A 13084-nucleotide genomic window follows, 5' to 3' on the forward strand; every position below is an offset into this window, starting at 1 on the left:
CCCGTGAGGCCGAGTGGAGGTCGATCAGGAATTGCCGCTGAGGAATCTGTTTCCAAATTAGGAAAACATGAAGGCTGTGCGTGCATGATCGTCAATGTCCGTTTCGCTGATCTGTGGACGAATATTACGTGGAAACATGGGGGCTGAATGCCTCCACGATTTCTCAAGGAGGGTAACAAGAATAACTATTATACAGATGCATAAACTGGATTATTACCTTTATCATACATAATTCCCCAACGCCTATCATACAGTGAACATGCAGCTAAACCAAACTAAACCGCAACGCTCGCAGCCAGCCCATCCAACTCGCGCTGCCAGTTCCGATGCTGGCTAATCTGGTAGAAGAATTTCCCAACAAAGTCCGTCGCATCCTTCACAATCTTGGCCCCCTCACTAAAGCTCTCCGGCTTCTGCGGTCCACCCGCAGTGACAACGCCATACCACTCAACCGGCGCCTTCGAGTCCGCCCCAGCAACCTTCACATCGACAGCACTGCCCAGAACCTCCTTGACAAGCTGAACAGCTTCGCCTGTGGCTCCAATCGCCTTGAGATGCCCAAACGACTCGGAGATCCAGTACCGGAACTGCCCGTTCGGCTTGAGAGCCTTGACATGGGACCCGCCGGGGATGAAGGTCGCGTCGAACATGGTCGAGCGCTGTCCGTCGTACTGGTGATCCGGGACGACGCCCTTGGAGGAGTCCTTCGATTCGCCCTCGGCATAGATAGCAGAGCGCTTCGTTCCAATGATGAAAGGCAACGCCTGCGCAGAGAGAATGGCAGCCTTCATGCCGTTGAAGGCGACCTTGTCGTAGCCGTCTCCGATCAGGATAGCGATTCTGCGACTGATGATTCCAGGGACCTTCGGCGGGAAATCGAGCTGGGATAACCGCACGGATTTCTTGCCATGGTTCGGACGTAGGGCTTTCTGCGGGATAGGGGCGCCGACCATCTCGGCTACGGCCTGGGCGAGGGGCAGGTCGAGCTCTGCGAGTCGGTGGCCGGCGAGGCGCTCATATACAATTGGGTCGTCGCAGTGGTCGAGTTCGAAGGAGAAGGCCTTGCGCATATGCACCTTTTCGATCTCGGACATGGAGTTGTAGAAGAGCTGGGCCTGGTTGTGGTATTCCTTGAACTTGGGGGTTATGTCGCGGCGTTTAGTGCCTGTTACCTTCTGGGGATAGGTGACGAAGCCCTGCTGTCCTGGAGCTGAGGGCGGGTTGGCTTCGTAGCGGTTTGGCCAGTAGTTGACGTTGCCCTTTGAGACGCGGTGGCGCATTGCGCCGTCGCGGTTGAAGTTCATGAATGGGCAGACGGGCCGGTTGATGGGGAGTTCTTCCCAGTTGATGCCCAGGCGGCTGATTTGGGTGTCGAAGTAGGAGAAGTTGCGGCCCTGGAGGAGAGGGTCGTCCGAGAAGTCGACGCCAGGGACGATATGGGATGTGCAGAAGGCGACTTGTTCGGTTTGGGTGAAGAATTCGTCCACGTTGCGGTTGAGTTCGAGCTCGCCGATTGTTCGGATGGGCACGAGCTCTTCAGGCCAGATCTTGGTCGCGTCCACGATGTCGAACTCAAACTTGTCCTGGTCCTCTTCGGCGATGACTTGGATGCCCAGGTCCCATTTCGGGTACGCCTTGTTCTCGATGGCTTCCATGAGATCCTTGCGGTGGAAGTCCGGGTCTTGCCCGCCCAGTTTGAGGGCCTCATCCCAGATGAATGAGTGCACACCGAGATGGGGAGTCCAGTGAAACTTGACGAAGTGGCGCTTGCCCTCCTTGTTGACGAGAGAGTATGTGTTGACTCCGAAGCCCTGCATCATGCGGTAAGATCTGGGGATGGCGCGGTCCGACATGGCCCACATGAACATATGGGTGGCTTCAGGGTGCATGTATACGAAGTCCCAGAAGTTGTTATGGGCTGTTTGCGCCTGGGGAACCTCGTTATGGGGCTCTGGCTTGACCGCGTGGACTAAAAAAATGTTAACTGTACTGCTGCTGCTCGGAGAGATCCACACATACCCATATCAGGGAACTTGATGGCATCCTGGATGAAGAAGACGGGGATGTTGTTGCCAACAATGTCCCAGTTTCCTTCATCAGTATACATCTTGACTGCAAATCCTCGGACATCGCGCACAGTATCAGCACTGCCCTTGCTGCCTTGCACGGTAGAGAAGCGCACGAACACCGGCGTGTTCCGCGAAGTGTCCGTCAAGACTCCAGCATACGTGAGATCCTCAATACTCTCGTGCAGCTTAAAGTTACCAAAGGCACCAGTGCCTCGCGCATGGACGACTCGCTCTGGAATGCGCTCGTGGTCGAAGCGATGGATCTTCTCGCGCGCAATCTGGTCCTCCAACAGCGACGGGCCTGGTTGCTTCTCATTGGAAACCCGCAACCAGTGGTCGGGATCCGTGATGCCCACGCCATGGTCTGTTGACTGGGGCTGCTTTGAAATGCCGTCGACAGTGTCTGCCTCGAGGTCGACGAGCTTCTTGTTCTTGGTGGCAGTGTCCTGCACTGCTTGCTGGGCCTTTTGCAGGCCGGCGGCAACGTGGGTGGCCATTTTGATGGAAAGCAAAACTCAGAGAAAAATATTCATTGAATCAAGCTCGGTTATCCAGGTACCCATGGTGCAGAATATGCCAGAATATATCTGTTCTGGGCGGTTGCTTGCGACGCAGGTCGTGACATCATTGTCTGTATACAAAATGATGTGAGGATGATGAAAAGATCAGACAACCCGAATAACCTGCTCGCAGCCTTGGATTTCAAAGCTGCCAATCCAGACCCGCCGATCATGTTCGCGATCGCTTGTAATTATTAATTATCTATTGGTCCCCGCATCGACGCCTGCATGGCGTCTGATCATGATGATGCCGCTGAATAAAGCATCCATCCTCACTGGCCAACACGACTCCCGACGTCGCAATACTATCGCTGGGGCTGTCCAGGTCTCGATCAGGATAATATACAGCAGCGATTGTATCGGTCGCGTCAGACGACCCTCAGCATGACGTGCACGGTCAAGGCCCTTAAGTAGATGGTTATTAGTATGGTCTCGCGACCGACCGTACACTTGGTATATATATGGGACGATTGAGCCAGCAAAATGTCAACTCGTCTTGTGAATTGCACACGCGTCCAACTGAAGAGACTTGTCTTTCCAATTCAGCATCGTTGTATATCCAATTCACGTATCGCTATGGCACCCACCATCACCGACGCGATCACCAAAGACCATCGCGAGCTCGAGGACTACTATAACAAGATCCTCACCGCGAGCACGGACAAGGAAAAGGCCCAATGGCAGAACCAGTTCACCTGGGAGCTAGCCCGGCATTCCCATGGCGAGGAACTCGTGGTATATCCTGTATTCGAGAAGAGCCTCGCCGATGGCCAGGCGATGGCTGACAAGGACCGGAGGGAGCATACTACGGTACAGCCCTACCTCCAGTTACATACATCATAACTCGCATCTAACCCTAACTCGACAGGTCAAAGAAGAGCTTAAGAAATTCCAAAACATGAAACCAGCCGACCCAGAGTTCGAACCGACCATCAAGGCCCTAATGGCCGATCTGTCCACGCACATCCAAGAAGAAGAGCAGCAGGATCTGCCGAAGCTCGAGGACGCGATTTCCAGAGAAGAAAGCGAAAAACTGTCTGTCTCCTTTGGCCGCACTAAGATCTTTGTTCCTAGTCGGTCGCATCCGAGTGCCCCTGATAAGCCACCGTTTGAGACGGCTGTTGGTTTGTTGACAGCCCCGATTGACCATGTGGCGGATCTGTTTCGGACTTGGCCGCATACCAAAGGTATGCCGAATCCGTCTACCAAGTAGCTAGTCAAGTAGCTAGTCCAGGAAGCTGCATGTGTAGCAGCTGAAAGTAAATTGAAGTTTGTTTTGTATTGTGCCTGTTCATATGATAGGAGCTATTTGAGGATGGTTAAAAGTGTCTCTCGTCATCAAGTACTGCTAGTAACTTCACTTGCATCGTCTCAGTTCATTGACAGCTTATTACGGCTGAATAGTGTAAAGTAGCATGTCATTACTGAATTATAAATCAGGGCGAAACATTTCGTGATTTCTATATCGAGGTAGAATGAAGGCTCAAGCAATGCTAACGACATGAACTCTGTATAATCTCCAAACCCAGATTGTTAACAAAACAGTCTAATGAACTAAATCAGCTGAACCAGTCTATGCATATTCCGCAAGAGCATTGGTAAAGGTTTCGCCCCATTTCGCACTTTTGCATCGATTAGCCGCGTCCACCCATTGGGGCTCAAGAGGAAACTTACCTAGTGTTTGTGGTAATAAACTCCTCCAACCCCAGGTAGCGCTTCTTCTTCTCCTCAACGTCCATATTTGCCGCCTGGTAAATCGCGTCTGAAAGCTGCTTTGCGCTAGACGGGTTGAAGGTGATGCTCCCCGTGCCCATGAATGCTGCGGCGCCAGCAAGCTCCGAGAGAACGAGAACGCCATACCGATCCCTCTGGCAGGCGACGTACTCCGCAGCGACGAGGTTCATGCCGTCGCGACGGGATGTGATCAGGCAGATGTCGGCGATGCGGTAGAGCGCCGTTAGATCATTGAATGGCACAGAGTGGTGGAGGTAAACTATCGGTGATCCGTCGGGGGTTGCTGTGAAGTCAACATTAGCATCTATCATAGGGCATTGGGGTATGCTGTAAGCGTACAGTGCTCGCCGTTGATCTTGCCCACGAGCATACTCAACTCGTTCGCCAGGTCCTGATACTCCTGCACGTCCTCGCGGCTGGGAATGGCGACCTGGATGAGCGTCACACGAGGCGCCATATCCGGATGATCCCGCAGGAAGTGGTCATATCCCTGCAGTTTCTGGATAAGGCCCTTTGTGTAGTCCAGGCGATCGACGCCCAGAATGACAACCTTCCTGCGATACTCCTCCTCCAGCTCCTCAATCCGCTTTTGGACCCCCTTGTCCATCAGTCCTAGATCGAACTTCTGCGGATCGACGCCGACGATGAACGTCCCTGTGTGCGCCTTATGTCCCTCGTACTCAATATCATCTCCATCCACCTTAACATCCAGTCCTCGCGAACAGCACTCGACGAAATTACGCTTATACTCGTCCGTATGGAACCCGACCAAATCACACGCCAGAACCCCAGCCAACAAGTCCTTCTGCACCGGAAGCGCCCGCCAGAAATCCTGCGCAGGGAACGGCGTATGCAACGTAAATCCAATCGGGCATTTCTTGCCCTGCTTCTTCAGTCTGTCCCGCAGGTAAGCCGGCAGGAGAAGGAGGTGGTAGTCATGGACCCAGATCAAGTCGCCACTCTCTACAGAGTCTGCGACCGAGTCGGCAAAGATCTCGTTTACGCGTTGGTAGGCCCTCCACGCGTCTTCTTTGAAGTCGACGCCGGATTGGTAGTGCAGGATGGGCCAAGCGATGCCGTCTGTATTGTTTAGTCAGTCATATACTCGTAGCTAATCGATGTCGTCACCACAACACGAGTTGGAGAAGGGAACACGTACTTGAAAACACATTGTAATGGCTATGCGCGAGCTCCTCGTCGAGGAATACCCCCACTGCGTCTTTATCTGCCAGTGCCTTGGTGACTTCCTTGCGTTCCCCGGGGTCTTCGACGTTCAAGCCTGGCCAGCCGAACCAGCGCACGTTGGTGGAGTTGCTGATTCCTGAGAGCGCAGTGACGAGGCCACCGCTGGATAGACTCGACTCGTAGTGCCCGTCTAGTTTCTTAAGCGACAGAGGGAGACGGTTCGAGACGATGACGAGCCGGCGCTTCTTGTCGTCGGGTTTGGCCATGATGGGATGTTTGCTGTCTGCTTGGAACGCTGTGTATATTGAAGAATCAAGAAATTGTAAACTGCTGACCGGGTTGTTCTTTATTCACATGCACAATGTCCTTCTCTATATACTTCCTACTCAGACTTCCCTGGGTTTAAGAGCGGGATGAGACATACGTGGTGGGGGCCTGATGTCAGGTTTGCCTGGGCTTAAGAGCCGGTCCCTTAATCTGTCAATTATGGGGCTATCCTTGTCTATCTTGGAAATGGACCGCCTCGTCATCAAGATGAAGTCTGGAGGTGCGTTTTTGATGCCATCCAGGCTGATGTGTCCATGACGTCACGAGGTTGCACACACTGAACACTCAACCACCCACCACTTCGCTCCCTCCCCCTTTCCAAGTCCATATCTGAATATACAAAGGGTCGCAATCTCTGGGGAGTCCCAAGTATAAGAGTCATATATAGGCCCAACTCTGGAACTGACGTCGGGCTGACACCCTCGACTCGGCCATCGCCAATGTAGCCAATTGTATAAAATCCGGCCTGTTAACTGGCGTAATTAAGGCTGAAACAAGCTTAAGACATTAAACTACCGCCGATCGGAAAAGCGTATCCTAGATTGCATATTGGACAAAATGGCCGACAACATCCTAAACCAGGTGCAGGGGTGAGTGTCCTGTGACTGTATCGGTGGCGAGTGTCGTTCGCTGACCAGTTAGGGCTGCCAACAACCCCATGGCCCAGTCCGCTAGGACCAAGGGCCAGGAGTTCATCAGCAACAAGATCAGCGGCAACAAGGACCAACAGGGCCAGGGCGAGGGCCAGGGTGGCGGCGAGAAGAAATCCTCGAACCCGCTGAAGAGGTATGTCTGCGCATTCCGTGGCGTCAACGTGTCTGCTGCTAACTTGGTACTGCCAGTGCTATTGACAAGGCCAAGGAGAAGTTCACGGGCGGCCCATCCGAGTAAAGATGTGTTGTTCACTCGTCATACGAGGTAGAACTACTTAGTCTAGTAAAATAGCAAGGTTGCCCTGCACCATGCAGATCTTCCCAAATTCTCCGTACCCCGTAGGAGCTGCATTCCTGATTGAGTCGTGGTGGAGCAATACATCATGACAGCTTCATAGCTTCATCCCGTTACATCATCACCGCAGTCATGCCATATACTCTGCAGCAATGCATATACCCTTCATCGTACCTCACTGTCAGTAAATCAGCCTTGAGACACAACGTCCAATATCCATCAACCATGAGTTTCACCGCACCTCGTCTCCTCCGCGCCTCACGAGCCATTGGCATCAACTCAACCCGCCGCACATACGCAGCAGACGCCGGACCTCCTCCGCCCCAAAGAAACAACAACTCAACATGGTATGTTTGGCTTTCAAAAGGTCGCCCGGTAAACGCTAACCACGTACAGGCTGGTCATCACCGCAGCCCTCGGTATCCCAGCCGCCTACTACTTGATGCAAGGTAACAGCTCCCGCGCCGTACCGCCCTCAGAGGTAGACAAGCCGGCAACGAGAAAGGCTCCAGCAGGAGGTGCCAGCATGTCGTCTAAGCAAGAGGGCTTGGACAATGCCGATAGCAGTAACCCCTACATCAACGAGCCGGGAAAGAGTGTCAAGGGGGAGGGCGAGACAGACACGGCGAAGCTGAAGGGAACTGTTTCCCCGGAGAGACCGGCGCGATGAGTTTCGCCACTACGATTTACGCCTACATCATTTGTGTACTCTATCCTGTATCATTGGAGACAAAATTAAAATCTTAGTTTAGAAAACCATACCAGTAATCGAGGTCTTATCCGGTGTCTGTCCAGGGCTGTGATCCCGTTGGCTATGAACTTCCCGTGTCCACTTACCGCATAACGGTGTCTATCAATCCCTAGCTAAGATAGCGGCCCCATGAGTTTGGAGAAGGATATCCTGGAACTGCAGATCAGGCAGGCCTGACGTCAATCTGATCTTCCCCTTCAGTCTATGAACCATACAGAATTCGTGGAAGAAATCTCTCTCTGTACCCACGGTACCTATGTATCGGAATCAAGCGAGCTCCATATCAACCAGACGACAATTGTTTCCACGTACCCCACGTAATCTAATAATCTAATAATACGTGCTAAATTAATAAGAAGCAGATCTATGGCCCTCTTCTTCCGAGCCGCAACACATCCCCCTCCCTCTATAGCCGATCCACCGATCTGAGTGGTGCTCCTGAGTCCGGAGTCTTCTCCGCGCCACAGATAAATGCCGCTGTCTGTAATTATTACTGGCTCCTTTGGGTCATTAGAAGCCAATTGAAGACTGACTATCTCATTTTCCCCGCATACTCGTCAGCGGCGGGGATGCCCAAAGTTAGATGACATGACGCCAGCATGGGCCAGGTCCTTGGTGAAACAATTTCAAGATCCCGGGTATCGCTCTGGGCTTTTAGGACGCTGGCTAGGAAGCAGGGACAGGTCAAAGGGGGCTACTGTGCCTCTACGCGATGTGGTAGAAATTAATGTGTATTCATATGGTGCGTTGAATTAGATGGTCCAAATAAAAGAAGGTAATATGTATGTCGCAGATATACGTACAGTCGTAAAAATCATTTACCTAAAACACAAAGGACAGGCTAAATCCAATAAAACATTTACGCTTTTCAAAGACAGATCCGCCTCATCAACGTGCGCCGAAGCTCGTAAGTAAAGACAGTAGTATAGACATCAGAGGCCGCAAAGGCAGAATTCCAGTGATACAGAAACAGACCGATTACGAGATACCCATCTGCAGGTCAAAGATGTTGGCATTGGGCGGCTCTGAAAACATCTGGTGGTGCATCATGGGCTTCTCAACACCGCATGGCAACCCCTTCATCGTGTCACCCACGCTCATCGGGATTTGGCTTGCATGGGAGTGGAAACCCTGAGGTGGTGACATCGAACCCACCGACTCCTGCCGGTGGCTTCGAGCATCTCCATCGATGGACTCGCCCGTTGAGGCAGACGAGATAGAATCGTGCTTCGTTGCCTGCTTCACCATGCGGCCGAGGTAAATATGAATAGCCTCGTCCTCGCACCGCGAGTGCATGAGGATCTGATCCTTCAACGACAGTAACTGGCTGTGCAGGGTTTTGATTTCGTCCTCGAGGCCAGACCTTCTGCGGGATACCTCCTGGAACCTGTTGCGGAGCTGGTCTGTCTCCCGCTTCTTCTTCTGGCGGGATTTGCTAGCTGCTGCGCGGTTCCGCTCGAGGTGTTTCGCGCGTTTGTCCGTGTCTCCGTTCTGCCAGCGCAGTGGAGACGAGGATTTGTTGCTACTCATGTCTGAATGCGGAGAAGCCCGTTCATTGTCGAAGCCGAATTCCGGGTCATGGTCCGCACTGTTGAATGAAAATGTTGAGAAGCTCGGCACTGCTGGGTACGAGTGCATAAAATGTGCGTCTTGATTCATTTCGGCATCAATGGAGCCTTTGCGACTCTCGGGCGGTGCTGGCCGGAGGGCGCGGTTGCGTAGGCGTGGGCGGTTGGTGTCGTCGCCTTCGCCAGGCATGTTTCGCGCTACCTGCGGCGCAGGTCCTGATTGATTGGGCGGGAATTGCATAGGTTGAAAGCCCATGTCTTGGTTGTTCCCTTTCTCAAGTAGTGACAGAGATAGAAACTCGGGAGAGAACCCATTGCCCATGAGTAGGGACTCTGGAGCAATCGACGGGTCCAAAGACGGGTCGGTCGGGTAAAACGCAGTCTGTGCAGACATTCTGCTGAATGACAGAGAAATTCTCTACTTTGGTGGTTTAGTATGCGTAGTCAACTAGCCAGAACTTATCGACGACCTTCTGGCCAATGCATGTAGATTTGATTCTCTTCTGATGGTAATCGAAGACGTGTTGTTTGCGGTGTAACTGCTCGAACGGCAATGTTTTGTGGTAATATGTACACTTTCCGTGCCAGAGGAGCTCGAGGTAGCCTGCTAGCGAACAAGAAGGAAGAACGGGCAGGCCTTGGATAGATTGGATGGACGCGACTACAAGAGAAAATAGGTCTGAGCGTCAAACTTAGGTGGAGGATCGACAAATACGGTTGCAAAGAAATTTTTCGAAGAAAGAAAGAACAATGGCTTCAGCAGAGTTGAGATGGACCTATATATTGAGTTCGTCGAGAAAGTAAAGTACGCGGAGAAACCACCATTAAGTAAAGAACTCAGATCAGCTATGGTCTTGACGTTTTCCATGGAAGAGTCACCAATCAACCAGATGGCTTCAAGGACGGGTCGATCATGGCTACACAGTAGATAGCCCTGAGACCCAGGGGTGTGGGTACGTTAAAGTCAGTATGACGCTTTCATATCTCGATCCAGTGACAGTTCAAACTCTCCCACCAACCAGAATGTTTGGAAAACAGGTGCGCCCACTATGCTCCTAGATAGGAGCGGTGGAGTGCTGGACCCAGAGAGAGGGGCATCGTTACCTTGCCAAGTTTGCCAGTCACTTTGCGATTGAACCTCGCTTGTCTGGACCTTGGATGGAACCACAATAGCGTTTCTTCGCAGAGTTCAGAGTCCATCCGGGGTTGTCATGCCAGAGAACGAGCGACCGAATGAGATAGCGCAAGGACGAACACGCCAATCGCCTGGCCAGATGACCAAAGCGCCATGCAGCCAGCAATAACACCGGCTATTCGGGTTGTTGTCAATCGGCGAAAAGGGCAGGAGAGGGACGCTCAACGGTCGGGACGACTCCTGTTTCTGCAAATGCAGTGAGGCCGTTAACGTCAGTCCGGGCGGCTCTCCCGCCAGTCATTGCAGGGTGCAGACTGCAAGAGTCCAGACCACGTTTCAGGCAAGCCACTGGAAACCTTGGAGACATGGAAAGGCAAAGTTGACAAACAGCGAAAACGAGCGATGAACCCGCCACCTGCTACACAGAGTAACTCGCTTCAGTGCAGGAAGGGAGTTCCAGCCAATCATGGGGGTCGGAAGCTCGAGCTGCAAGCCGGCGATCATCGCGCGGGCGCAGCTATCCGAATCCGGCGGGAAATACGCTATGGGTCTTGACTCTTAAGTCAATATAAGCCATTGGAATGGCCTGGATATATTATCCCCTTTCCCCTCATCACCACCAGCCGAGCGAACGTCGGATTCCATCTAGTTGCATCACCCGTGGCCCCGGGGAAAGAAAGGAGGACTGGTTTCCTGACGATGTTGCAAACTAGGATTCCCCTAGGAATGTTCCATCGCGGCCCGCTGTCTACGCAGGAAGAGTTGTCGTGATGTTTTTCTTCGCAATCCCAGGGTTTTGATGTGTCATTTCCGTGGGCCGCGAGCGGGTTGCCCTCGTACAGCCTTTCGAGCTACCCTCCCTCCCTTCGCCTCCAACGCCCGGGGTCTGATGTCGGGCGCTGCGTCATAGACGGCTGAAGGATTCACCAACCCAAGAATTGTAAGATAGCACATGACTCGGGCAAAGTACGATTGCAATCAAGGGTCGTTTGATGGTGCATTCCAGGGCACAACCCCCAGACACTGTTTGGAATGTGAGAGGCTGGCGTAAACTTTTTCATCACAAAGGCCATATTTCAGCGGTCGCATGCCTTCTCGATCCACGCAGGTGTCGTAATGGACGATAGAGGTTGCTCAGACCGTGATTATTTGCCGGCGTTGGGACCGTGATATCGCGCCATATTGCTGAGATGAATAGGAAGTCGGAGAATAACGCAGGTGCATTTTTTGCCGCATCAAAGCCGACCAATCCGGTATGCCCCACGTCCCAGCTCTTGGGTCTTTCTTTTCCAAGCGGCCAGTGTCAAAAGTTAACTTTGGGACTCTCTCTCGACGTGGCAGGTCGACATCATCGCACGCAAATCATCGGGATTTGGCTCGGGTCAGGCCCCGCCGTCTGCGACACCGGCCAGGGGCCACAGAAAAAGTGCTACCTGCGAGTCTCCGTGGACATCGCAGGAGAGCATAAAATCCTCAGTACACAGTCTCCACCGCAATCCAGAGAACAATTACTATCGACAGCATGCATGTCGCGTATCTCGACGAGTGTCGGTGCTAGATGATACCCCCAAGTCAGACTGTCGTTCAAAACCGGAACGCCCAAACTCGCGAAGTCGCAGGTTCCTCGACAAGATGAGAGCAAAGATCCAGATTCCGGTTGGTTTGTCTGGCTATTCGAATGAGCCGCAGGACATTATACCAGTCTGTGACACGGGTTTCTTCCCATATCGGATGCTTTCCATCGCAGAGAGTCACCGCGAGTATTCGGAGAGGAGCTATTGATGTCTTGAAGGGTATGTATTGTAATGTGAAAATGGAGCCACAGGCCTCCGATATTTGTTGATATCATTTGAGGGCGTTCATCATTGTTTATAATCTTGCCTTTTTTTCGTATATGCTGCGAGCGCACTGCTCTCTCGGGATACCTCAAGTAATAGAATCGGAAAGAGCGCAAGTGTCTCATTTAAGACCGGCAGCATCATTGTGAGACCGTAACATCCCACTCGAGGATGCGACATACTGAAAACCCATCTGGTTGCTTTCTCGCGACTTGATTGCTCACAGGCGAATGACATCCCACGCAATAATTTATCTGCATTACCCAAGTTTCCCTGGCTTTACCGGATAATTGCTGGCGTGTCGGGAAGAGGGCCGGATAGAGAGCCGTTATAAAACATTGTCATTGGTTCTAGCTAAAGTTTCCCCAGATTTGTAGGACCGTGTCTGGGTCGACGTCGACCATGTGAACCGGCCAACATCCGAGGCACGTGTCGGCGTGCTGTCCACAGGGTCCCCAAACAGTCCATCCATCCTCCAACGGCCAGCTTCTCAGGATCGCTCCATGGACGACAGATGCAAGGAACCAGCAAGCTCTTTGCTCATTTCACAAATCCGAAGCTGCTGACAAGGTCACCATGGCCCTTCAGAGTTCAGAAGTATCATTGTAACAATCACGCGGCGTCGGAATCTCCCGACGCCATCCTGTTTGAGGATGTCATGTTGGCCATTTCAGGAGACAATGATTGGACACGACTAAGTGGTCCGCGGAGACTGTGCCCCGATACAACGCTGGTTTCATGTTTCTGACCATGGGGCCATATTGGAGGAGTGCTTTGTAAAACCAGAGTCCCATTGCCATGGTACACGCCATCAACTTGATCCAGTTATCGCCGATTGCACCCGACAGCCGTAGCCTCTGACGTCTGTCATCTCCACCCTAAATCGATCTCGGAGAGGCTCTATTCGCGTTCGGCGACGGAGACGCGCGGGGGGAGGAACTCCCCAGCATTCGTTCCGGGGTAGCGTAT

At 52.5% G+C, this 13084-nt stretch overlaps 6 protein-coding genes across 6 annotated transcripts; 3 read left to right on the forward strand and 3 right to left on the reverse strand.

The window, feature by feature from the left end:
• Positions 1–111: 111 nt before the first annotated feature.
• On the reverse strand, positions 112–2641 carry catA (catalase catA). Its single transcript, XM_040843524.1, has 2 exons — positions 2020–2641; positions 112–1969 (listed from the first exon to the last, which is right to left on the reverse strand). The coding sequence occupies exons 1-2, from the start codon at positions 2564–2566 to the stop codon at positions 276–278; spliced, it is 2241 nt and encodes a 746-aa protein (XP_040699878.1). The 5' UTR covers positions 2567–2641; the 3' UTR covers positions 112–275.
• A 310-nt stretch (positions 2642–2951) lies between these two features.
• On the forward strand, positions 2952–3842 carry ASPSYDRAFT_70919 (uncharacterized protein; the record flags this gene model as incomplete). The annotated part of the gene is made up of 2 exons (XM_040850545.1): positions 2952–3439; positions 3498–3842. Exons 1-2 carry the CDS (start codon positions 3113–3115, stop codon positions 3840–3842), a joined length of 672 nt encoding a protein of 223 aa, XP_040699879.1. The 5' UTR covers positions 2952–3112.
• Positions 3843–4299: 457 nt separating this feature from the next.
• ASPSYDRAFT_60186 (trehalose-6-phosphate synthase) lies at positions 4300–5814 on the reverse strand (the record flags this gene model as incomplete). The annotated part of the gene is made up of 3 exons (XM_040849811.1): positions 4300–4646; positions 4703–5443; positions 5523–5814. 3 exons carry the CDS (start codon positions 5812–5814, stop codon positions 4300–4302), a joined length of 1380 nt encoding a protein of 459 aa, XP_040699880.1.
• Positions 5815–6866: 1052 nt separating this feature from the next.
• Positions 6867–7619, forward strand: ASPSYDRAFT_48356 (uncharacterized protein). Its single transcript, XM_040847609.1, has 2 exons — positions 6867–7170; positions 7220–7619. Exons 1-2 carry the CDS (start codon positions 6956–6958, stop codon positions 7491–7493), a joined length of 489 nt encoding a protein of 162 aa, XP_040699881.1. The 5' UTR covers positions 6867–6955; the 3' UTR covers positions 7494–7619.
• Positions 7620–8552: 933 nt separating this feature from the next.
• On the reverse strand, positions 8553–9536 carry ASPSYDRAFT_60188 (bZIP transcription factor; the record flags this gene model as incomplete). The annotated part of the gene is made up of 2 exons (XM_040849812.1): positions 8553–8705; positions 8730–9536. The coding sequence occupies 2 exons, from the start codon at positions 9534–9536 to the stop codon at positions 8553–8555; spliced, it is 960 nt and encodes a 319-aa protein (XP_040699882.1).
• A 1520-nt stretch (positions 9537–11056) lies between these two features.
• ASPSYDRAFT_401898 (uncharacterized protein) lies at positions 11057–12099 on the forward strand. Its single transcript, XM_040846027.1, has 2 exons — positions 11057–11530; positions 11619–12099. The coding sequence occupies exons 1-2, from the start codon at positions 11468–11470 to the stop codon at positions 12057–12059; spliced, it is 504 nt and encodes a 167-aa protein (XP_040699883.1). The 5' UTR covers positions 11057–11467; the 3' UTR covers positions 12060–12099.
• The last annotated feature ends 985 nt before the right edge of the window (positions 12100–13084 follow it).

This window comes from Aspergillus sydowii (assembly GCF_001890705.1).
Source record: "Aspergillus sydowii CBS 593.65 unplaced genomic scaffold ASPSYscaffold_10, whole genome shotgun sequence".
In the NCBI taxonomy this organism is placed as follows: Eukaryota; Fungi; Ascomycota; class Eurotiomycetes; order Eurotiales; family Aspergillaceae; genus Aspergillus; species Aspergillus sydowii.

Excerpts from the sequence above, each read along its gene's own strand:
- catA (XM_040843524.1), bottom strand. The coding sequence starts at position 2,566 with ATGGCCACCCACGTTGCCGCCGGCCTGCAAAAGGCCCAGCAAGCAGTG. Across the intron at positions 1,970-2,019 it reads CATCAAGTTCCCTGATATGG|TCCACGCGGTCAAGCCAGAG; the intron begins GTATGTGTGGAT and ends ACATTTTTTTAG.
- ASPSYDRAFT_48356 (XM_040847609.1), top strand. The coding sequence starts at position 6,956 with ATGCCATATACTCTGCAGCAATGCATATACCCTTCATCGTACCTCACT. Across the intron at positions 7,171-7,219 it reads AGAAACAACAACTCAACATG|GCTGGTCATCACCGCAGCCC; the intron begins GTATGTTTGGCT and ends AACCACGTACAG.
- ASPSYDRAFT_401898 (XM_040846027.1), top strand. The coding sequence starts at position 11,468 with ATGAATAGGAAGTCGGAGAATAACGCAGGTGCATTTTTTGCCGCATCA. Across the intron at positions 11,531-11,618 it reads CATCAAAGCCGACCAATCCG|GTCGACATCATCGCACGCAA; the intron begins GTATGCCCCACG and ends TCGACGTGGCAG.